The 25108-nt window shown below is 34.7% G+C and overlaps 1 protein-coding gene across 7 annotated transcripts in view; it reads left to right on the forward strand.

The window, feature by feature from the left end:
* The window catches only part of CNOT4 (CCR4-NOT transcription complex subunit 4), a 149481-nt gene that overhangs the window by 111271 nt on the left and 13102 nt on the right, over nucleotides 1-25108 (forward strand). For 5 of the 7 annotated variants that reach the window (XM_007177109.2, XM_007177107.2, XM_057549750.1 and 2 more), the window contains 3 exons: nucleotides 2538-2595; nucleotides 5198-5447; nucleotides 6330-6830. In XM_007177109.2, the coding sequence (XP_007177171.2) occupies nucleotides 2538-2595; nucleotides 5198-5447; nucleotides 6330-6830 (809 nt within the window). Of the gene's footprint in view, nucleotides 1-2537; nucleotides 2596-5197; nucleotides 5448-6329; nucleotides 6831-11795; nucleotides 12464-25108 lie in introns of those variants that run through there. The other 2 variants (XM_007177111.2, XM_007177112.2) reach the window with 1 other exon arrangement.

The following is a 25108-nucleotide window of genomic DNA, read 5'->3' on the forward strand; positions in this document are numbered from 1 at the left end:
GAAAAAATATTTGCAAATTATATATCTAATAAGGATTATTAACCAGAATATGTAGAGAGCTCCTAAAACTCAACAACAAAAAAATCAAATAACCCAGTTCAGAAATGGGCAAAGGACTTGAATAGACATTTCTCCAAAGAAGATATGTGAATGGCCAATAAGCATATGAAAAAATGCACAACATCACTAATCATTAGGGATATGCAACTCAAAACCACAATGAGACATCTCATACCCATTCTCACACCCGTTAGCATAGCCACTATCAAAAAAGCAGAAAACAAGAGTTTGAAAGAATGTGGGGATATTGGAGTCCTTGTGCACTGTTGGTGAGAATGTAAAATGGTACACCTGTAGTGGAAGATAGTATGGCAGTTCCTCAAAAAATTAAAAGTAAAATTACCATATGATCCACCAATTCTTCTTTATATACATGTAAAAGAATTGAAAGCAGTATATTGAAGCAATATTTGTACACTTATGTCATAGCCCCATTACTCACAGTAGCTTAAATGTAGAAGCAATCTCAGTGTCCATGGACAGATGAATGGACAAGCAAAATGTGGTACATATATACAATGTAATATTCAGTTTTAAAAAGGAAGGAAATTCTGCAGTATGTTACAACATGGATGAACTTCGAGAACATTATTGTTTATGGAATAAGCTAGTCACAATAAAGACAAATACTCTGATTCCACTTATATACAAGGCATTTAGAATAGTCAAAGTCATCTAAATAGAAGGTATATGGTAGATGCTGGAAGGAGGGGAAAATGGGGAGTTGTTGTTTAGTGGGTATAGAATTTCATTTTCATAAGATTAAAAGAGTTATGGGGGTGGATGTTGGTGATAGTTGTACAACAAGGTGTGTGTATTTAATACCACTGAAGTGTACACTTAAAAATGGTTAAGATGGTAAATTTTATATTAAGTGTATTTTACCACAGTAAATTTTTAAAAAATATTGCAAGTTTATCTCAGATTATCTGAATTATATTCCAGCCTGTTCTTCATGCTATCACCAAATTAATCTTTCTAAAACACTACTTTATTTATTACATATCATTTCTGTGCTCAAAAAAATTTCCATTGACCTGTGGTGTCTTATCTTTCTATCCTTACCTCCCATTGTTAAAATCATCCTATATGTTAGCTTAAACTAATTACCTTTCTCTCAACCTTTTCTACGACCTTTTGATTCTTGAAACACTTGGCTCTTCCTACATTTAATGCTGTTTTTCCCCCTTTCCCTTCCTCCTCCCAATGTGCAAATCTTTTTAAGGACCTAGTTAAATGTGAACTTCCCTAGGAGACTTTTCCTAATTGCCCCACTTGGGGTGGCTCCTCTTTTTTCTAAAGATTTATGGCATTTAGTGTTTAAACAGTTCATTTAATAGTTGATACTGGCTGATATTTGTTGGTGTGTACCTGTCTTGTTTCCCCAACTGCCTCTAAATTAAGTGGGCTCAGTGCTGTATCTTAAAATTATTTGTATTACCCACTTGACAATAATATGAATTGATTTATTGATATACTGTGAATAATAAGTAAAGATGCTCTTCAAGTAAATTTCAGACTTATCAATCAGATTCAAGAGCATCTGGCAGTGTTTCTGCAGAAGATACACTTGGTATTCAGGTTGGGTTCTTGTTAAATTTTTCTAGAACAATTAAATGTGGTACCAGTAAGTTGTCTATTTGTAAGGTGACTTTGTATATGTTTCCAGGCAATAAAATAATTTTGAGAAATTTGGAATCTTAAATTTTTTTGCTATAATATTGTATCAGAAATAAGTATTAGTATATGGGTACTAATACTTATCTTTTGTTCATGTGCTGGGTTAAAGTTAGTTGTAGAAATGACTTGCTAGGTCCGTGTTATAATGTTTATAAAGATTTTTGTTTTTAAGTCAGATGAGTTAAAATGGACTTGAAGTTAGCAAATCTGTGTTACTTTACTGTGATACTGCATTTTCTCTTGTGGAAGTCAAGTTTTACTGTTTTAGTTTGAGGCAGTAGTTTGCACAAAAGTTTCTTTCTGTTAGTCTCCTGTGTGTGTGTGTGTGTGTTTGTGTGTGTGTGTACACTTACATACGCCTTCTCTAGGGTTATGATTAGGATATTGAAGTATTAAAAAAAGGTATTGCCTTTAAGAACCTGTAGATAACATTTCAGTAACTTTTACGCTCTCCATTAAGCACCTAGAAAAATAGGTGAGTATTATTTCAAGAATTTTAATGGGGAAGTGTTTATCATGGGCACAAAACTAAATAATAGATTAGTATCCATTTTAAGCAATACTTTTTTTTTCATAAGCTATTGTTTCACCCGTTGTTTTTTGAGAATCTAATTAGACTGTAAATTGCTCAAGGATAGAGATTTTATCTTATACTTCTTTGTGTCCCCAGCATCTAACCTAATGTCTTACATCAGAGTGCTCCAATAAATGTTAAGATGATAAAATGTCTATTTTTCTGGCTTTGGTTGTGGGGAATAAATGTACTCTGATTTGACTTTATTTTTTCCTTTTTACAGCCCCATTGACAAACCTTCCGATTCTCTCAGCATAGGGAATGGTGATAATTCCCAGCAGGTAAGATTTTGATACTGTATTCCTTCATTTATCTGCCATCTGCTGAAACAAGACATTCTATGCAAGTGAATTTTCTAGATAGTGAAAAATACTTTAAATACTGAAACAATTTAAAAACACTTTCAGTGGACATCTTTATTAAATGTATTATAATTAGCCCTCTTTTTCTCCACAGAATAGAGCATAATTTAACCCTTTCTTGATGACTCAGAATTATCATTATGACCATATGTTATTGTACTGTGTGCTAATACATTAGTGTCCTTGGAGTCCCTGATATTCTTGGTCTTTTTGACCCTACATGAAATGGTCCCAGACTAACATGCCTTCTGCATTCTTGATTTTGAGTTGTTTCTCTGCCCCATGCTCCCCTTGTCCCTTGCTGTCAACTTTAATTTTCTTTTCTTTTTTAAAAATTTTATTGAAGTATAGTTGATTTACAATGTTGTGTTAATTTCTGCTGTACAGTACAGTGACTCAGTTATACATATATATATTCTTTTTCATATTATTTTCTACTATGGTTTATCACAGGATACTGAATATAGTTCCCTGTGCTATACAGTAGGACCTTGTTGTTTATCCATCCTATAGATAATAGTTTGCATCTGCTAATCCCAAACTAACTTTAATTTTCTATTTCTCTCAGTGAACTTGCCCCCAAGCTTTCCCCCTTCCCTCAAATGACTTTTGGCTTTGAAATGATAAACCAAATAGTTAAGTTCAAAGTTGCATCCACTATGATACAGAATGAGGTCCTGATCTTTAAGACCATGCTTTGTATCATCTTGTCTAGTTGCTAGCTTTTCACTACTTAAGTTTCTGTACACCTCTTACTTTGGTTTCAAAAAAAAAAAAGTGTAGTTCTAATCTCTTCTGTAAAGAACAGCTAGTTCCCCACAGTGTGAGAAACTTAGAGATCTAAAATACATTGTTTTTCTAAATTTGTTGTTCACAGTTTCCATGAAAGAATTTGAAAATCTGTATATCCCCTTGTATATTTTAAGTTAACATTAAATTTTTTTTCATAATAAGTTAAAAATAGCTGCAAAGGATGTAATTTCCAGCTTATTATAAATTTTGGTATTTTTAAATAAACATGCTACATTGGGTTTTAATAAGTATCTGAGAGATTTAAGTGTCAGAATGTTTTGTTTCTCCCTCATCCATTTACACAAGCTATTCTTTAACAATCAGAAATTTTACATCATTCCTTGAACTCATTTTTTAATTTTCACTGGCATTACAGAATTTTTTCTTAATGCAATATAGTTTATGCTTGGGACTTCCCTGGTGGCTCAGTGGTTAAGAATCAGCCTGCCAATGCAGGGGACATGGGTTCGAGCCCTGGTCCGGGAATATCCCACATGCCACGGAGCAACTAAGCCCGTGAGCCACAACTACTGAGCCTGCGCTCTAGGGTCCGCAAGCCACAACTACTGAGCCCACGTGCCGCAACTACTGAAGCCCGCGTGGCTAGAGCCCGTGCTCCGCAACAAGAGAAGCCACCGCAATGAGAAGCCCATGCACTGCAACGAAGAGTAGTCCCTGCTCGCCACAACTAGAGAAAGCGTGCGCACAGCAACGAAGACCCAATGCAGCCATAAATAAATTAAATTAAATTAAAAAAAAAAATATATATATATATATAGTTTATGCTTGATAGGCATTCTCTCAAATAAAAGTAGACGTATAAATTTTGAATTGGAAATAAAAATATTTTGTTGACACATGCCAAACTTCTTTCTTCTGAATTTTTATTTATAGTATTGATTTGATCAAAGCAATATATATATAAGTATAGAGTTTGATTAAAAAATTAATCATTAAACATAAACACTAAAATTGTATTGGAAATTTACCTCTTAATGAAGTGGATAGGGCATTTTAAAATTAGTTTTTTTGTATCCATGGATGAATATTACCTGTTGGTACAAGGAGATGTTTCAGCAGCAATCTAGTCATGATTTCATTTTTCTAAATACAGGTGCTGAAACATCTTGTTCATATAAATAAGTAGATGGAAGAAAGAGTTATATCAATATCACTCAAATTTTTGAACTCCTTGTGAATTAAATACCTAAGAATCATATTAAGATTTCTTATAAAAACTATTTTTAATGATGCTTTTGGAAATAGCTTGATTAGATCTTCTTTCCATTTTGTTCAGAACTGAAGTATTGGGAATCATCTAGTTTGCCAAAGAATCTAGTCATTAGAGTCAGTCACTGTGTCATCACTAATCTTAATATTTCTAATAAAGTTTTGTTTGGCTCCCAGAAAGTTTTCACACTTGGGCAAGATACTATAGTTAGATCCCAGAGAGTGAGAAATAGTATTGTCTTTGTAAAGTAAGAGAAATTAGGTTGTAAAAGGAGAGGATACTGGCTGTGTCTTTTCAGGAGGGTCAGTTTTATAAAAGAGTACATATATAAGTTGATGGATTTTTTTGAAAATTTATGCTCTCATAAAAAAGTCTTTAAGTACCCCAGTTTTTGAAGATCACTATTCTAATACCTTTCATTGCAAGCCTTTTAAACTATGGCTTATTACATTGTATAAACTTATATTGATTATTCTTTTCTTTTTCCATTTTATTTAGATATCTAACAGTGATACACCTTCACCACCACCTGGTTTATCAAAATCCAATCCAGTCATCCCTATCAGTTCATCCAATCACAGTGCACGGTCTCCTTTTGAAGGGGCAGTAACTGAGTCACAGTCGTTATTCTCAGACAATTTCCGCCATCCCAACCCTATCCCAAGTGGGCTTCCTCCTTTCCCCAGTTCCCCACAGACATCCAGTGACTGGCCTACAGCACCAGAACCACAGAGCCTCTTCACATCAGGTATATAACAATACTGTGTGTGTTAGTAATTACACTCAGACTAAAATGAGACCTTTGCTGGATGTGTTTTTATCCTTTTTTTGTCCACTCCCTTTTTCATAAAAATGTAAACTTTTAAATGGCAAGGAATTGGATGATTAGGTAAGTAGTTCTGTGACCTAGAACTTACCATGTTAACAGACAAATTTCTCCAGAAATCAAGGGTTAGATCATTTTTCCAATAATCAAATGCTTATTCCTCTAGGAAGTATTAAGGGCTTACAATTTTTAATTAGATTTGTGTTTGTATAGTTATATATTTTAAAATGTTTCCCCAGCTGACAAAGAAGTATGTTAGTTAATTTTTAAAGTTACATTTTGAGACATTTCCAATTTCATTCATTGTAAGTTCTCGTTAATGTGAAGGATAACACAAAATCAAGACAATTTAAAAATACAAAGATTAAATGGATACTTTTTTCATTAAGTTATAGTAGTAGTATGTAAAGCATATATTCAAAATTATACTTCGTCTTTGATAAATACATTTCAAAAATAAACTTTACTAATTGAATTCTGTTATATTTATTACTTTATTTCATTTAAATGACTTATTTTGGGTTTTGATGATGACTAGTTGAGAGTATAATTTGGGTTTCAAATAGTACTTTGTTTTCTTTGATCAGCAAAATCAGTCTATATCATTCAGTTTTTGAAGTTAGTAACTTATGGATGAAATCATTGCTAGAAGTATCTGAGGCCTTTTGTAATTTTACAGTCGTAATGTTCTAAGAAATTACGTAGATTTTGCATATATTTGCCTTTGTGTTATAGTATGATGTTGCACTAGTGTGGAAGTGAGCTATATATTTTAAATTCATCACTGATTTTTTTTCCCACCAGAAACAATCCCAGTATCGTCTTCTACAGACTGGCAAGCAGCATTTGGCTTTGGTTCTTCTAAACAACCAGAGGATGACTTGGGTTTTGATCCCTTTGATGTCACTCGAAAAGCCTTAGCAGACCTGATTGAAAAGGAACTGTCAGTCCAAGACCAACCTTCCCTTTCGCCCACATCTCTTCAGAACTCCTCTTCACACACTACAACCGCCAAAGGTCCGGGCTCTGGATTCCTACATCCTGCTGCACCTACAAATGCCAACTCGAGTCTCAATAGTACCTTTTCAGTCTTGCCACAGAGGTTCCCTCAATTTCAGCAGCACCGAGCGGTTTATAATTCATTCAGTTTTCCAGGCCAGGCAGCCCGCTATCCTTGGATGGCCTTTCCACGCAATAGCATCATGCACTTGAACCACACAGCAAATCCCACCTCAAATAGTAATTTCTTGGACTTGAATCTCCCGCCACAGCACAACACAGGTCTGGGAGGGATCCCTATAGCAGGTAGGTTCATTTATAGCCTTTGAGAATTTGTGAATAACTCATGCCTTCAGGTTGTTGGGTGGGTAGGGAGGGAACTTTTGAATAACAGAAAGTATTTATCATCAGTCTTGGAAATTTCAATGGGAAAAACTCTTTATCATAATCTAAAAAAATTTTAATTAGATGGATGCCTTGTAATATTGAGCTTTATAAGGATGGTGGAGTATTATACCTAGTTATTGCTTGGAAGCATTTTACTTAATAGAATAGTTACCAGACTTTCTTATGGCATATAAATGCAAAAAGACAAAGAAAAAAAATGGGCTCTGAAATTATGGTGCCATGAAGGCCAACACCAGGTAAAAATTCTGATTGTACATTCTAAAAGCAAACTGGTTCAAAAATTTTTTTACAGATGGTAATTAGTGAGAGCATGAGGGATAAAGCCACTCTCTTAACTCCTTTTGACAACTGACTTATTTTGACTGATAGACATGTACAAACACACACACACACACACACACATACATCAAAACTGTGCTATATGTTAATAAAGGACTTAATATTTGAGAACTCTCATTATTAATGTTTCACAGACATATGTGTATAAGTATACTTTCTGTGAAAAAGAAATTGTTCAAGGAGAGATATTTTTCCTTTTGGTCTGTCATGTTTTTATTTCTGGGGTAAATATTAGGTTCCTGTAAGTGATGCCAGAATACTTCTGGTTTTGTACTGCTACCCTTGAAGGTTTCAGAACTTTTGGCTTTTAAGGTCCCATATGATATTTATTAGATCAAGTGACTTCTATATCTAAAGGAATCTTTCTTATTAATAGTTTTTCAAAATTTAATTTGGGCTTTAGATATGACTGGTAAAAGAGTTTGTTCTCTCCTGATTCTCTCAAGTAGAATAGAATAGTCCTTCACTCTGTTATATAACTTATAAAATTTATTTTTATCCCTTTTCATGGCCTTTGTGATATGACATGGCACAGCATTATTGTAATAATGTGCTGTTACCAGCAAAGCGTTCGTTCTCTTGTTTTTAGCAAGGTTGATAGATAAATTTGCAGAGATCCGTCAAAATTCTTTGGCTCTATTCTCTTTGTGACCAACAACATTTCATTTTCAAGACAAGTAGTTGGGTTAAGAGAGTATGGTTTGTGGCTGTTGATACAGTGAAGTTAATTTACACATAAGCATGATAGCACCTAATGTAGTGGTTTGCACGTTGGTGGGACTCATGTTATTTGTTCATTTGATATGGTAGTTAGTAGGTAATCGAGAGTGACATTTTTCATTCCTCTTCTACATGATATTCACTTGTGAAACACTAAGTGTTCAGTTCCTGGTACTCTTTTTTTCATCCACTGTAGACAGCATATTAGAACGTAATTGTGTTTTGTTTTGCTTTGTTTCAACCATTTAGAAATGTGGCATTTAAATTACTAGTAGTGTATCTCATAACATTATAACACTAAAAGTTAAAGTTAAGTTCCCCTAAATATTCTAAACATTTAACAATAAAATATTAAACCAATACTATAAGTATTTGGCTATCTGTTTGCCCAACAATGAACTGGGCCATGTGGATAATACAGAACAAGTATAAAATATGGCTACTATTTCTATTGTACTGTACAGTGTAGTTGACGAGATAAAATAAGACTGTGTATGAAAGTGGTAACCATATGATACTGGAATCCAAAACACATCAGTGGAGCCTATAAATTGTTGGGGAGGCTTCGTTGAAGAAGTAGGAATTGATCTGTATCCTGGATTCGGGTTAGCAGGAGGGAAAGGAAAAAACCTTTTATGTTGATGGAAACTCCTGAATAAAGGTATAGAGGCAGGATTTAGTATGTCATTACGTTAAGAAGCATTAGAACTGCCTTCTATACCAGGAGGTCCTTCATATATTTTATACATAGAATGGATGAGAGGGCGGAGAGCTCTGACGGTGAGGCAAAACAGTATGGACTTGATCTGATAGGAAGGAGGATGCCTTTGTGGAACTAGTTCTTAGCTGTCTTCATTGTGTACTTTTATTTGACTTATTACATGACCATCTTCAAAAATTATCTGTTCTTCTGATTTCATAGTTATCATATTGTCCATTAGTACAAAAAGAGCAGTTTTAAACCAAATATTTCAAGCCAGTATATATTCTGGAAATGCCACAAGGGTGATGAGTAATCACTGATTTTTGAGTGTAGTTGTCCTCATGTTAGTCATTTGAAATCTTCATCTAAAGTAGGTGCTTTATGAAAAAAATGTGGCATTAAATTATGGTCCTATCTTGGTGGGCTTTTCTTTTCTTTTAGCGTATACTCAACCATAGAGCATAAAATACATTTGTTTTCCCAGAAATTCTAAGAATGAAGTCACCGACTATAGGTTCTGAATCATTGTTGTATTTTGTGGGAGGTGGGGAGAGTTTGTTATTTCAGATTTTCAGTTTTTGACTGTGCATACTAGCTTGGTATTTAAATGGTGACTTATGATTAAGCTTATTGTTAGATTACTTTTAAGGCTCTCATGACCAGAGAAATTTTAGTTTTAATGTACCAAAATACTTAAAATTGTTATCAAGAGTTATAGAATCCTTCCATGGCTTATAAATATTTGACACATACCTCAGAAAGCTGAATGTGCTGAGCCTCAAAACAGAATAGTTTTATAATTGTAGCCAGATGATTGAGGATTTTCAGTAACAATTAGAAATGACAAACTAAAATTCTGAAAAACTGTGTACATCTTAACTGTGAATTATTTGAAGCAATTTAATAGGTAGGCAATATCTGCCTCCCACCCCTAGCTGTAACTCAGTTGTACTTGAGTTGAACTATTGAAAAAGGCCTAACTCTGTATTCTGCAGTGAATATCGTGGTATCTTACACAGGGTAGCTGTTAAGTGCTACATAGTGGAGAGTACATACTGTTTTAGTGAGGCCTGCCACTTTGAGATATACTTAGACAATATTCAGTACTGGAAAAGGCATGTATATTTATTCTTTAGATATGTAGAGCAAAATGAGGTTCCTGACCTTTAGGAGTAAACACTCAGAGGTGTCAGTCTTCTGTGTATCATACAGAAACTATATCTATATTTATTATATATTTGTATTTAAATTTTAAGTTTTGGTTTGTTTCAGTTAATTATTAAAAATTGATACACTGAAACCTATCATGGGAAGGACAGTTGCCAGAGGTTTGACAGAAACATGGTTTCCATTTCCTCTGCCAAATTGAAATCATTTTTGTGTTTAAAATTAGTTATTTCCTTAATTAAGTGAAATCTTTTTAGCAGCATTTTCTTGGCTGCATATTCAGTTTGCTAAATTTAGAAGGATTTTTGGAATAAATATTCTTGAGGGAAAACTTTGATCAGTGGGCAGTAATAGTGAAGTCCATTCAGACCTTTTTTATTATTGGAACCATGTGCTTTTGTTTTAAAAAGTGACTTTTCTTGTCCTGAAAAGTGACCTACCTTGTTCAACTCCTTCATTTTAGGAATGGCAAAGCTGTGTTCTGGAAAGGTTAAATAATTTGTTCAAAGTCACACATTCAATTAGTAGTAGAATTAGGATAAGAACCCAGATCTCAGATTTAGTAACTGAAATGGTTTTTCATTACAACATTGATGTTCTCCTTCATAAATGAAAATTACTGGCATTTACTTTAACATGGCTTTCTTCCCATAGTAAGTGATTTTTGCTCTCACACACTTGGGAGGTCCCTTTTTATCAGCAGTATCTATTCATGAGACAATTGGCCCATCTCAGGAATATGACCTGTAGTTACAAAATAGAATGAATTTCATTGACTTGATGAAAATTAATCTCTTGCTTAGTTCTTATGAGTACCACGTTCTCACCAAGAGCTCTAGTCTAAAATTTCCTTTACACAGCCTCCTTGCTATGTATTTGGGATTTATAGAATCTTTGCCAATTTACTGAAAAACTATGAAATAACCTGTTCTAAAGACTGAAAGTCTTTATCTTCATGTTATCAGTTAAGCTGTCTTTCCAAGTGTAACTTTGCAGATTTGTTTTTCAAAGAACTCCCTGCCAAGATGTTTTTATTCCATAATGCTAAAAATTATTTGGAAAACAAATAATAGTCTAAGTCTGTAAACATTGTTGTTTCAGAATATACCTAGAAAAATATTTGAAACTGTTTAGGATTAGATTTTTGTTCATGTTTTTGTTCATTTGAATTTTACTTAAGAGAGGGCATTTAAAAAAAAATTCTTAGTTTCTGAATTAGCTGTTTTAACAGTGACTTGATTGAATTTTGAGTCACGTGTGAAACAAGTCACTTGTAGTCATTATCAATTATAATTGGGAGAACTGATCTCATTTCATGTACAGTTCTCTGACCTAGAAGTAGTCATCTCACTTTCAGTCAATTGGATCATTGTTAGCATTTTACTATTTTCTGATTACTTCAAAAGTGCACATTGAATTTTCAGATGCTGTATGGTAATTTGCTAAATTAATATTTACGTCTTTTTATTTCTTTTTTCTAAACATAATTACTGCTTTTAAAACATGGATTTGTCATTTTTCCCTTTTAAAAAATCACATTTTCACTTCTGAGAATTTAGTTTTAATTTTTTCACAAAATACTGCTTACTATTAGGAGTGTCTAAATATATAAGGGGTCCAATTGGCTTGGAAAAGAATGGCTTTCCTGGTCTCTTTTTTTTTTTCCTTTTTGTATATTTATAATTCTAAATCTATTATATTTGTTCTTAAATCTGACATAGTGTTAAATTTAAGGGTGTGATTGGAGTATAACTACTTTCTAGGTACTTGATAAGTTTATATTTTAAAATTCATGTCTTGTTTCACACCCGCATTCCAGCCATTACGCATGTATTTTATATATGTATCAGTATTCCAAATATTGAAATCATTTTTAAAGGGACTGTTAACAAATCTAGTCACCCATAACTAGACCATGACTGACTTTTCCACAGGGGAAGAAGAGGTGAAGGTTTCGACCATGCCACTGTCAGCCTCTTCCCATTCATTACAACAAGGACAGCAGCCTACAAGTCTCCACACTACTGTGGCCTGACAACAGAACTGAGAGGAGAGGATTAGACTCTGGGGTGCTTGCATGGGCAACCGGATTTTTGCATGATTCCTTTCTGATTTTGCATTTAATGTATACACCCAAAAGAGCCAATATAAACGTTCCTCATGCCTACAACTAGTGTGTTACCTCATAGTTGCTAAAGTATTTCTTCATTAGGCCTTTAACACAGTTTATTAGCTTAATAATTTTGGCATTGTTTCTCATGAGTGATACTATTTTTTAACTCACACAAATAAACTTGTAGTACTAATTAAGATCCCAGGTGAGATTAGCTAGAATTGTTATTTTGGCTCTATTATTGAAAATATTCAAAGATAATGGTAGTTCCTTGTTTTCTGATTTGTGAAAAAATGGTAATATCCTAATATATTCATGAAAATTTGAAAGTTAAGAAGATAATGTCTTGCATTCTTTGACTACTTGAGAAGAAAGAATACATATAAAACAAAATTGGTGGTGTCATTTAATGCTCAGAAGGATGTTGTCAGCAATTGTTTGTAGTTGTATGGATTTATCCTATATTATGCATTACATGTTTAGAAACTGTCTTTGTTCTCTCTCATTTGCACATTTGCACTTTCTTTTTGAATGGTTGTTAATTATATAGAGACGCTTAAGAGATAATTATTATAGACTAAATGCAATATAATCTCTTTTCTAATGCACTGCCTAGTATACCGGGAAATGCCTCAGAAACAGAATTTCAACTTACAGTTGATTTATCAGAAACTTGAATATGGGGTAAATATTGTATGTCAGAAGCAACCATAGTAGTGTAACATTTTTATTGGAAAAACGGTAGTTCTGTGGGATATTTGTTTGGAAATCTCATTGTTTCACAATTGAAGTGTGATAATAAAACTATATTACAAGTACCTGACCAGAATGAGACTAAGGTGGAAGAGAAGAGATTGGGGATCCTCTAAAATTAGGCCACGTAAGTTGTCATAGGTAATTTTAGTTAATCACAGAGAATAGTGGTGTACTTTATTAGGATATAATGTTGAAGTGATGTTTTTGGATAATAGACAATTTCTTGAAATAGTTCTAAAGCTGATAATGAAAGAAAATAAACTGAATTCAGTTCTGAGCATTAGACAAAAGCTGGTTCAGAAAACATGACTATGTTCTGCCTAAATTAAGCACCTGGGAAAAAAGGGGAAAGTCAGATCTCCTCTTGAGATTTTCAAAAAACCATTGTGATATAAAAGATACACCTTAATTTTTTAAAAAAAATATTAAAAGAGTAGCATGAATACCAAAAAAGGAAGCCTAGAGATTTAAAATAATAATAATGATAATAATGAAATACCTTACTAGGAGCGATACTTAATATCATGTTGGAGTTGGAGTTTTCAGGGTTACCTCTCTATGTAAAGTCTAATAACTTTCTATTAGATATAATACACAAGTTAAATGGCTTTGTCCTGAGGTATAGTGGGTAAACTAAAATCTATTCTTAGATATCCTTCAATTTGGTTAGCTGAGGGTGTAGAAACAACTAATTATCTAGCCATTTTAATTATTTTTGTAAAATTCTGCATAAATGATAATCTCTAACATCTATTTAGAAGTGACTTTAGGACAGCGTTATGAGAAATTTAGAAAATACAAATAAAATATTGTAGATTTGTTAGCCTTTTAGCATGTGTTGAATATGGAGTCTTTTAGTATGTGTTGATTATGGTTTCATTTTTGCTGTAAGAGGCCAAGACATCCACTTAATGTCTCCTGTGGTGCTGAGGCTTCTTGGCTTTGTGAACAAACTTGGGCTCCCTGTAATAGGGCTTACTAGCGCATAGTTTTCTCCAGCCTTCAGTGCAAGCCTTTCAGCACTCGGATCTTCTTACAAAAACATGAGGTGGTTAGCTCCCATTTACTTACCGTTTTGAGAGATATACCTGTTAAACAAGGCTTTTTTCCTGTGGTAGCTTTCTCTCTCCTTTCTCATTCCTGGCCATTGCCACAACACTGTCAGGTAGTTTACCAGACTTGCTAGAGCCCAGGACTGTCTTTCTGCCTGCTTCCCCTCCTGCCCCCCCACCCCCGCCAACACCCCCTCACCACCCCCAACACCCCCTCACCCCCCCCACCACCCCCCCCACCACCGCCGCTTTCCACATACACACCATAATCGGAAAAATGCTTTCTTGGGTAATTAGGCTTCAACTTAGATACTTTCACATAGACTAGCTAAAGATTATCATTTAACTAACTGTAATTCCAAGACTTTGTAAGCCTAAACAAATAAGCTTCGCTGTTTTGCTTACTTAATATATATATTACGGTTTTAAAAAGTGAAGTCTTAAAATCAGTCAGAATTAATTATACTAAAACACAGAAAAAGTTACACAACACGTGAAAGAATACTGCTTCACTTAGCAAGTAAATTGATGAAACCAAATGACGGTAAAGAATGAGAAATTCTAAAAACTTCAAATTAGTTTTTGATAAATTCCTGCCTGATTGATCTGTCATACACAAGGGAAACTTTATATGCTTTTATATCCTTAACTTTTAAAAAAACATTTCAGAGCAGCAGTTCTTAGTGCCAGTGTGTAGGATATAGACCTGGGTTGAATGATTTTGATCTTATGATGAATGTCAAGTGCCTCTTTTTAATTTCTTAAAGATTCCATTAGAAAATATTTTCTGATAAATAATACTTTCCTTTTCATTCTACTGTTGCATTTTGTTTTTACAGGTGGTGCTTTTGTATACTCTCCTCTTATTTCAACAAAGCGTTAATATTTGAGTGCCTACCCTTTGTAGTGACTTGAGCTAGATCTTGAGGGATACAAGGCTGAATAAAGTATAGATCCTATTATCAAGGATAACAGTCTAGTGACAGTTTTATTTCAATTATTTCTATAGCGTCAGCTCTTGATATATTTTAACCACAGGAACAGCCAGAGCAGTCTAGACTCATTTCATTATTCATTGCTCTGACAGTGGCAACAAAGGGTATTGAATACTGATACTTGAAATTTTTAAATATATGATAATTTGGAGAGAGTGAAAAAAATTTTAACGTGAGAGACATACATTCATTATTCTAATTTAAGTACTTCTCAGTCATGTGTGTGTGCTCATGTCTTACTCTTAGTGTTGTGGCGATTAAGTACAGCTTCCTCTATATATGTTCTTTTAAAGAAAACTTTAATGCATTGTGTGCACATTTTTACTGACATGGCTCCTATTTGTACAGTATTCCAAGCACCTTCAAGACTGACAGAGCTCTCCTCTGCTGTGATACAGGTACATAGGGAGATACTCCCACAGAGGCCTTACCTCAGAAAGCCAAGAGAAAGGAACGAATTGCAGGTGCATTGAAATCTTATGAAATGAAGACCACCATGTTATTTATGCATATATAAAAATGGGGGGACATTTTATCCTATATTGAGTTGTAAGGTTTTAGATTCTTTTGTTTATTTGATCATGAAGCTTTCCCATATCTGCTTAAGAGATGTATATCATACAATTGAAAGCACAATAACTTAAAAATGTTTTTTTTTTAAAGAGGTGATATCACAAAATTATGATATATATGTCTTTTTCTACAAAATATAACCAAGTCAATTATCTGGTTTCAAGCTAGTCCTTCTGCCATTAGTGCTACGTCTCTTCTCTCAGTCTTTTTATTTGAATATCTACTACGTTGTCTCCTTGTGCTGAATAAATGGTAGTAGTATATACAGGTATTCACACATGAAATGTTTAGTGAGCTAATCAGACACTTTGCTGATACAAAAGTAAAAATGGGAGTTAGAGAAAGAAGTTACTGTGAGCAGATTCAGGGAAAGGCTTCATAAAAAGTGTGGGGCTTTTTGCTTTTGAAGGATGGCTTGAAATTAAATGATGGAAGTGGAAAATACAGTAAAGGGAACATATTGAACAAAGAATCGGGAACGGAGATTAGCATGGTCTGCTAAGGGTCAGGAGGGAAGGATAGTAAGGAGATGGACTCGTCTGAGGTATTACAGGTCATATAGGAAGGTGGGATAAGTGTGCAAAAGCCTTGAAAACTAGGAAGAAGAGTTTAGTCTTGATGTGGATGTGGTCAGTGTTAGAGAACTACACGTTCTTTGGCAAATATGTAACTTGATTGTAGCATTTTAAGAAGATTAATTCTGTAATACGTTTGCTTGAAATTAGGACCAGTTAGAAAGCAGTTCCAGTATGTCATTGCAAATAAGATGGCCTGGGTTGGAATAGTAATAACTAGTAGGATTGGAGAAGAAATTATGAATTAGAAGTCAGAAAGAATGAGATCTAGGAAAACGGCTTTGGGTTTGGCCAAGTCTCTAGTGACCTTTAAAAATGTTGCTTTCATAAAAAGATGTAGATGGAAAGCAGATTTGTAGGATTCATGAGGAAATATCAAGGATGTGGATACAGCAGTCATTGACTGAAGGCATTTGGCAACAAAGGGGAAGAGAAAAACAAGATGCTAATTAGATGGGTGGTAGATCTTAGAAGGCATTGCTTTAAGATAAGGGAGATAGCTAAATATTTAAAGGCAGAGCACATAGAGTCAATTGAGAGGACACCATAGATAGTGCGGAAGAGAATATAGGCTAACCAGTAGAGTAACACGTTTCTGTAGGTGCTGGGAGGAGATAAACTCCTGAGACAAGTTAGGTTATGGGTTTAACTTAAAAGAGATGGGATATATCTTCCTTTGTTATTTGTAAAAACAATCAGAAAATCTAGGAGAGAGAATGTGAGATTAGAGAAAATGAGAATAGATGAAGGTGCTCATATCAGTAATTATTGAATGCATGTTGTGTGAGAAAATGGGGGTGAAAGAGTGGAGTTGGGAACCTATAAAAAAAAAAAAAAAGAAAGAAATTAAATGTCTGTGAGAATAAGCCTAGAAGTGCATCGGAAAGAAATTTAAGAATTGCTGAGTCAAGATAAGAATCAAATTTAAAATTTTAGAGTCCAGATATATATGGTTTTGTATGTTCCAGTGATTCAACACAAAGCATCAGGAGTGGACAAAGCAAATATGAGAGTTTGGTTAGAGGGTGAAGAAGGAAAGGACACAAAGATATTTAAGAAGACAAAACTGATATAATCTTGTGCCAGGAAGAGTCCAGTAAGGCAGGAAATATCCAGTGGTGCGAGTGTGTTGAAGGGAGTTCATTGATTTTAGGTTTTGATAAGGACAAAGAACAGGTATAGTATTGTTAAGGGAAGGACAAATTAGGAGACGGTGGTCAGTATGATGACCACTCAGTGCTAAATGACGAGTGAGAACGAGAGAAAGGATGGTAGATAGATGTCTAACATTAGGGCTAGAGGTTGGAAAGAAGGCAAGCTTTCGTTACCCCTGTGGTCTTTTCTCTCCCTGCTTTCCCTCCAGTCCTTTTTTGAGAGTACGAAGTCAGACTGTGTGAGAGAGAATTGCAGAAAGCATGGTATTGCCTGGGGGAACTTGGATCACGTTTCCTATAAGTTGAAGGTGATTCAAAGGAAAACGTCCCACAGTAGAGTAAACATTGCTTCCTCAAAGCACAGTAGGAGAATGTGAACGCAGAGTGCAAGGGAATGCCTGGGAAAAGCCAGAGATGAGATTGGACGGGTGTACGTATGCCCAGTGAGTGTGTTACTTATGACATGAAAGGTTTAGACAGGGAGTAGGCGTGCCATAGGATGAGTCCGGTAGCTTGAGGAGCCCATGTTACAGGTGTGAACTCGTTTCTCCCAAGCTTAAATGCAAACTGGAAAGAATCAGCTTTCCACCTACATAGGGAAAGTATCTCTTCTTAGTTGGACTAGGTCATTCTGCTTTAATTATATGACAAATTGGAATTAAAAGCAGTAGATTGGTGAAAGTAGAGAGAACTTAAGAATTTTATTATAACAGGTTATAAAAATATTTTGACAACTTTCCCCAAAAGAGAATGTGCTTTGTAAATAGACACAAACCTACAAGTTATTGAACTCAGAGATGGAGATATAGATATATAATATATTTTTTTTTCTCATTCAGTTAATAGCAAACATGCCTACTTTGGAAGCATCCTTAATTTCCTGACTAAATTAAAATCCTGCCTGAAGTCCTACTAAAATATTTTTAAATTCACTGGACTTGTTCCGTATATGTCAGCTAAGATATCACCTGTGACATTTAAAAATGATAATGCTTCAAAGTATAAGTTATTGCTTAAGAATGCTGAGTTTGTGGAACCATGTTGATGGATTGAGAAGCCGCTGCTCCTTGGATCTCCTTACTGCCCTGTGATTTATTAGTCTTAGCAACCTTGTATTGCTAGGCATATTAGACCACAGCTTCTTTAACCAGGAGCTTTTTCTAAAGAATCACTCTTGGGAATTCAAGATTCATTAAGGTGAATCTACTCTGTTCTGGTGCTTTGGAGAGTATACCCTGGGTTTGAGTTATATAAAAATCTAGTTTATACCTATCAGGTACTTAGAATTGAAGGCAAGCTTAAGTAATATAAGCTGCTTGAGAATTGTACAGAAGTACCTAGAAGTTCCATGAACCAGCTGGAAATTATTGTACTTGAGAACCAATCTATTTACTCCAGCTTCCTTCACACCAGCCTTCATAAGGCAGCTATTGACTTGACTTTGTTCTTAGCCCGCCTCACATTTTATGGTTATTTTCGAGGTTCCTGGAAGCTCCAACCCAACCCCTAAGAACATACTGTGCTTAGAACAGTTTTGTTGTTCCAGCTCCAGTTTGGTCCTAAGACCCACTGTTGTGGAACACCCCAAAAGGTTTTTTTCCCCTCCGTATAATTTATAAAGCCTTTAAAGCACCCAGTACCTTTTTTTTTTTTTTTTTTTTTGGTGAAATTCACATAACATACAATTAACTACTTTAAAGTGAACAATTTGGTGGCCCAATAGGACTGTTCTTTAATTATCTTAATGTTAAAATTGAATAAATAACCCACTGTGGCTGTGAGAATTTTGGCCTGTCCTTGTTGGGGCTGTGTGGTAACAGCTGCATCTAGACTGGGGTAAAAACGTTTAAAGCAACTGTCTGAATAGTTCTTTAGTGGTAATAATAGTCCTTCTGTCTTCATGACATTTGATTAGCACATCACCTAAGAGAAAGCTTTCTTAGCAAAGGAAATAAATAAGCCTGGCTCTGTGTCTGGGGTGAGGTTGAGTGTTGTGTGTGTGCATGTACATTCGTTTATATATAGTAATTTTCATTTAAATCCTCCACTTAGTGAATGTGGCAGAGGAAAAAATCTCAGACCATCTCTCTGTGACTTTCTCTAAAGGTTTTTGTTTTTAAAAAGAAATTAAGACCCTGTTTAAATGCAGCAGGGTTACAGTACAGGTGCCCACTTCACCCCTGGTCATGCTTTATCTGAACAAATATTTTCATAGCTTTTTCTCATCAATTTTCACTTCCACTACTAAGCATATCCATCCCATGTCATACTCTTTTGGAAAACCTAAGGAAAGGATAATAAGAAGAAAAAGACGTTTTAGAATCATGAAATTTCAGAGCTATGGAACATATAGTCTTCAACAATCCACTTTTAAAGACCAAATAATAATAACGCTATTAATAAACAAGGCTCAGAAGGATTGTGATTGCCCATAATCACATTCTAACCACAGTTTTATGTTTTCCTAGCCCTCACCCTGTGAATATGCTTTTGTATATGTAATTCAAGGAGAAAAAAACTTCAAGATTCAGAATATATCTCTTCTCTAAACTTTGTTGTGTCTTACAGTTTATTTTAGTAGTTCTCACAAGTCAAGGGCTTTCAACTGTGAATATCAGTGCAAGTAATGAATTGAAGACTTTCAGATTGTGTATCTGCTGGCAACTGTTATTACAGATCCTGTAAGTTGTTAAAACAGCCTTGTGTTAAATGTGGCCCAATGATCTTGGAGTAACTTTAGTGGGGGGGAATTGTAAACTTGCAGGTACTCTTAATGTAGACTTAAAGTACAAATGTCAGAACCAAAATAAACAGTAAAACAGGTGGAGTTAAATTAACCCAGCATTTTTCTGCAGTACCAAAGAGCATTTAAGGATCAACATGCATGACCACTAGACTGGTGATATCTCTAATATTACAGAATGAAAAAAATGCTTACAGTAATGGCACCACGATGTACTACACCCACACTAAAGGGGTGATTTTAGATTCATCTTTGAAGAGCTACTATATGCTACACTATGTAAAATGATAGCATATCTGCTGATTTTTTTTTCAATCAAGGAGGTTGTTGTTTTCAGCATAATGAAAAAGAGGGAAAGCTCCACAAGGATTTAAAGATGATAATACCATCATCATCTCCAAGAAGAAATGCAGGAATGCTGACTGCAATCAACTTTTGTAGCCTAGTGATGTTTCCTAATATGGTGAGATCTCTTCCCAAGGACTATGCTAGCGTTTATACTCTGTTATCAGTCTTGGGTACTGAAATAATGTGTCTACGGAGCAGAACATAGTGATCTGGAACATTACTGGGATGTTTTTAAACATTGTCGTTTTATATGTTGGCATTTGCAAGAAGACTGACACCCTGAAACCATTGATTTTTTTCCTTTACTACATCTATAAACTGAGTATTCAGCTTAAGGTAAAGGAGGCCCTGGGTTATGACTTCATCAGCAAAGTAGGAAGGTTTCTTATTGGCCTTAAGCTGAGTGTTGGGCTACATACCATTGTTGCACTTATGTTTTCTCTATTAAAATACGTTTTTATGAAGTTTGTGATTATGGATTACTGATATATATATGCCCTATTCCCTCATCCCTCACTTAGGGTATGATTTGCTACCAGGTATGGGTTTTTTTGGTTTGTTTTTTTGTTTTTGTTTTTACATCTAAACTATTAACATTCACTAATTAACCTAACAGTGGCCTTCCCCAGCCCCAGAGTCACAAATAAGAATGACATTTCTTGAGTCTTAGTGTAGTCAATGCTTCAAAACCTCACCTGTATTTTAAATGGTAGGTGATTGGAATGAAGCTTATTACTAAAATAAGCAAAGATCTTACATAACTTCCAAATAAATACCTACAGCCCTGCAACCTTTGTTTTAGAACATGCTTTCAGGTTTTAATTCCTGACCACCTGGAGTCTTATTCTGATAGTTTGTACTCACCTCTCTATCCAGTTTCTTTTTCTTTCTTTGGACAAAGAAGAAATTGTTTCTATCTCCCTGTAATTTAACCACAATTAGAGGGGGCAGTCTTGACTAGATCTTAATGTGCACTACCTATGTGATTACCCTACAGGATCCCTGACAGGCCTGAATTTTCCCATTTCAAAGGAGAAGAAAGTGCTCTGTCAGGCTGCTGAGTGGTTACTCAGAGTCTCTGGTCATTTACCTCCCAATTTCCTTCTCAGTAACTGGTCTTATTTCCAAACTAGCTTTTGATTTTAAGTGATCATATTATTTTTTTCTTCTCTCTTTAAAATCAGAACAGCACATTTAAACAGAAAGCACAGTCTGGGTTTGGAGTAGATTGAGTAACAAGTGTCAAATTGGTAGACTTTTGACATTGTAAGATTGGTGTTATTCACTTTCTCCTACTTCTAAGTTATTCTAGCTCTTTAAAAATACATTCTAGACAATACTACTAAAATTCAGTGTTTCACAAATACGTGTGATTTTTAATAGAACTAATTTTTTTTTCAGTAAAATGTTAGTTCTAGTTCAGTATAAACCTGGATATGGTGAAATAGAAATTGTAGTTTCTAATTTATATTTAAGATTGTATTCATATGATCTTCCTTCCCTCGTTCCTTCCTGCTTTCCTTTCTTCTACACTGATTGAGATTTGGTTCTGTCAAGACCATCTCTGGCATTCTTTTGCAATTGAACTATAATAAATCATAGCAAAGGATGAACACTTAAATAAGTATATTTCAAAAATGATTTTTAAACTAAGGCCCCTTAGTGAACTGATGGTAAGCATATAGCTCTTTAAATTCATCAGCATATAGGCCTTTTGAAATGCTTTCCTCCACAGGAGTATCATCTTTTGTAGGTCTGGAAAGGATGCAGTCTATGCTAAGTCTTTCTAAATTGAGGCATAATTTGAAAATTGGAAGCAAAAAATTTCTGTATTTTCCCCAGTATATGAATAAATAGTAAGGAGGAAGAAGAAGCAAAATAGTCTTATTTTTTTTTAAATCATACATTTCACATAGCTAAAAAATAAGTAAATTTCAAATTTGCATTCTTGTTTTGAAAAATCAAATGTTTATTTATAAAACAACCTCAAAACAAACTTTAACAAATATCTCTGGTTTGTGAAAATAGTGAGGAAGAAAGATGTATGCTTGGTTTGTTGGGTTGGAAATGTTTATTACCATGACTATACCCGTATCTATGTCATTTAGTTTCAGGATAATGAGGAATTTACTTCGTTTCCTAAAAATAATCTTTTTTCTAAAATTAAGAAACAAAGCAAATGATTATTTTAATGCCTAAAAGCATACTTTCTAAAAATAAAGCTCAGAGTTGGGTTATGAAGAATTTGTCATTTAAAATCATGTTTCAGAGCATGGATACTTTTAGTCTTCTTTTTGGGGGATTTTTATGTCTTTGATAGAAACCCTTAAGATAGGAGCCATCTTTCAGAAAAAGATGAGACTGATCTTCACTGTCAAAAGTGAGCTGTGTAATCAAATGGAGTAAAAACTGGCTATATGTTTTTTAATAACTTTTAGAAAATTTAGAAATCTTTTAATTTGGAAAATTATGAACATCAGAAACCTTAGGACTTTCAGTAGACATATAACCATATGGGGATTTGCTGCATAGGCAGCAAAATACTTTGGTCTCAGTGCAAGTTCCTCTTCAGGCCTGAAGAGGAACTTATACTCGCATAAAAATATCTTATTGGCACTAAACGATCAAAAGCTATCACTGCTTCGTTCAGAATAGCCAAACTCCAGTGATCCGTTGAAGAAATACAAAACAAGCAGAGCAGCAAGACTTCTAGGAAGCTGCTGCCAAATGTTATAGCATCCAGCCCCAGAGAAAATAATACAGAGTAGATACTCGATAAACGTTTGTTGAATGAAAACTCATGGTTGAGAGAGTAATGTTAGTGTCTGATTATTATTTCTGGAGGTCTGCAAAGCCTGGATCTGGATCTGCTTTGTGTTAAATCTGGACTTCTGGAGACCTTAATTAGATTCGTTTCCACATGAATTATCTCACCTCTTGGTTGAACTGTGGCCTTCAGTTCAGTGTTAAGATTCCCCTCACCACTCCATGATCAGTCCTTCTCTTCTATCTTCTTTACCTCTGAATTCTGGAAATTCAACTCTTGACTGATCCTTATTTTCCCAAGGATCACACATTGCTCCCTCCCTTCACACACACAAACTTTAAAAATTTCACCTAACCAATACTTTTCTTCCAACCCTCCAATTTCTCATTTGTGATACTCACAAATATATATATATACACACACATACATATACATACATATGTATACACACAATTCAGAAAGTCTTTCTAAATAAATACCTTATTTTCCAGAACTCTCTGTGTGGGTAATGAAGAGCTGTTTGGGGAACTTAATACTTTCCTAAGTAGGGAGCTCTCTTTAGGGAACTTATAATTGTTAACGAATTTTTTCTCTTGGCTAAACCAAAATCTTTTTCCCATTTATACTTCTTGTCAAATATGTGAAGGCAGTTTCCACTTGTCTAGTAACTACTAGACATGGATGAAACATCCTTAGTCCTTTTAACCTTTTCACACCTAACATGGTTTCTAGTTCTCTCTGTAGTCCACTTCTCCTCTACACATATTTTGGCATGACAATGAATGCCTTTTTTTTAAAATAAATTTATTTATTTTATTTGTTTATTTTTGGCTGCGTTGGGTCTTCATGGCTGCACGCGGGCTTTCTCTAGTTGCGACCAGGGGCTACTCTTCGTTTAGATGCGCATGCTTCTCATTGCGGTGGCTTCTCGTTGCGGAGCACAGGCTCTAGGTGTGCGGGCTTCAGTAGTTGTGGTGCACGGGCTCAGTAGTTGTGGCACACAGGCTTAGTTGCTCCGCAGCATGTGGGATCTCCCGGACCAGGGCTCAAACCCGTGTCCCCCTGCAATGGCAGGCAGATTCTTAACCACTGCACCACCAGGGAAGTCCCTGAATGCCTTTCTTAAAATATGAAGCTTACACTTTAATAATCCAGACGTGATTAGATAATCTCCTTTTTCATTAACACTGTTCTTATTACTAAAGTTCGTATATTCCTTTAGAGTTTACAGAGTCTTTTTATAAAAATATCCTGTGGGGTTATTATCCCTATTTTGTAAATGAGAAAACTGAGGCTCAGAGTGGTTATCATTTGTGATTTGCTCAATGTCATACGATTGCTAATTTAGACATTTCACATCAATTTACATGGTCTTAATGTTACCTCTTTAGAAGTTCCATTACCCAATTGTTATATCAAATGATATAAGTAAAACCACTAAACCTTTTTTCATACACATGACTGGTTAGATCTCTTCCATCCTACACTTTGGTAATGAATTTTTTAAAATCTGAATGTATACATGTTAAATTTTATGTGTTTGGATTTGGTGTAGTTAGAGTGTATCCTGTTGTATATCACCATCTTACAAGTTTATCATATGAAAAACTACGTGGTTATAAAGTGATAGATAAATGTTATTGGTAACAGTAATAACATTTGTGTGAAGATTTTAAGAATTTTAATTTAAGAATAGTTATAATTTTAATTATTGATTCTGTCATCTCGAATTGGTTTTCTGTTTGCATATTTAAATAAACTTTGTAGGTTTTGTTAAATATAATAAAAAGCATGGAGTCAAAGATAAGCCAAGCACTATCTCAGGAACTTTCAGGCTAACACACGGTATCTTAAATTCTGTGACAGTTCATCTAAACACTGCTGTCATCCATGCTGTACTTTACTATCATATACCAAAAGGTTACCACTAGAAAACTTTCCAACAACTGCTGAATTCAACATCTATTGTAGTTATGACAATCCTAGAAAGCCTGTCCAAAGGGTAAATTACTTTTATATGGCTGGTTCTTTATGGAAATGCATTTTGGCTTTCATTGATCACTCTATTCCATTTGTTGTATGGGATTGATGTGTCAGTGGGATGGAAGTGGAGTTTAGCTGCAAAGTGTTTGAGTTTGGGCAGGCAATAGAAGAAGAAAGGAAATGGACCG

Source organism: Balaenoptera acutorostrata, chromosome 7, assembly GCF_949987535.1.
Source record: "Balaenoptera acutorostrata chromosome 7, mBalAcu1.1, whole genome shotgun sequence".
Classification (NCBI taxonomy): Eukaryota; Metazoa; Chordata; class Mammalia; order Artiodactyla; family Balaenopteridae; genus Balaenoptera; species Balaenoptera acutorostrata.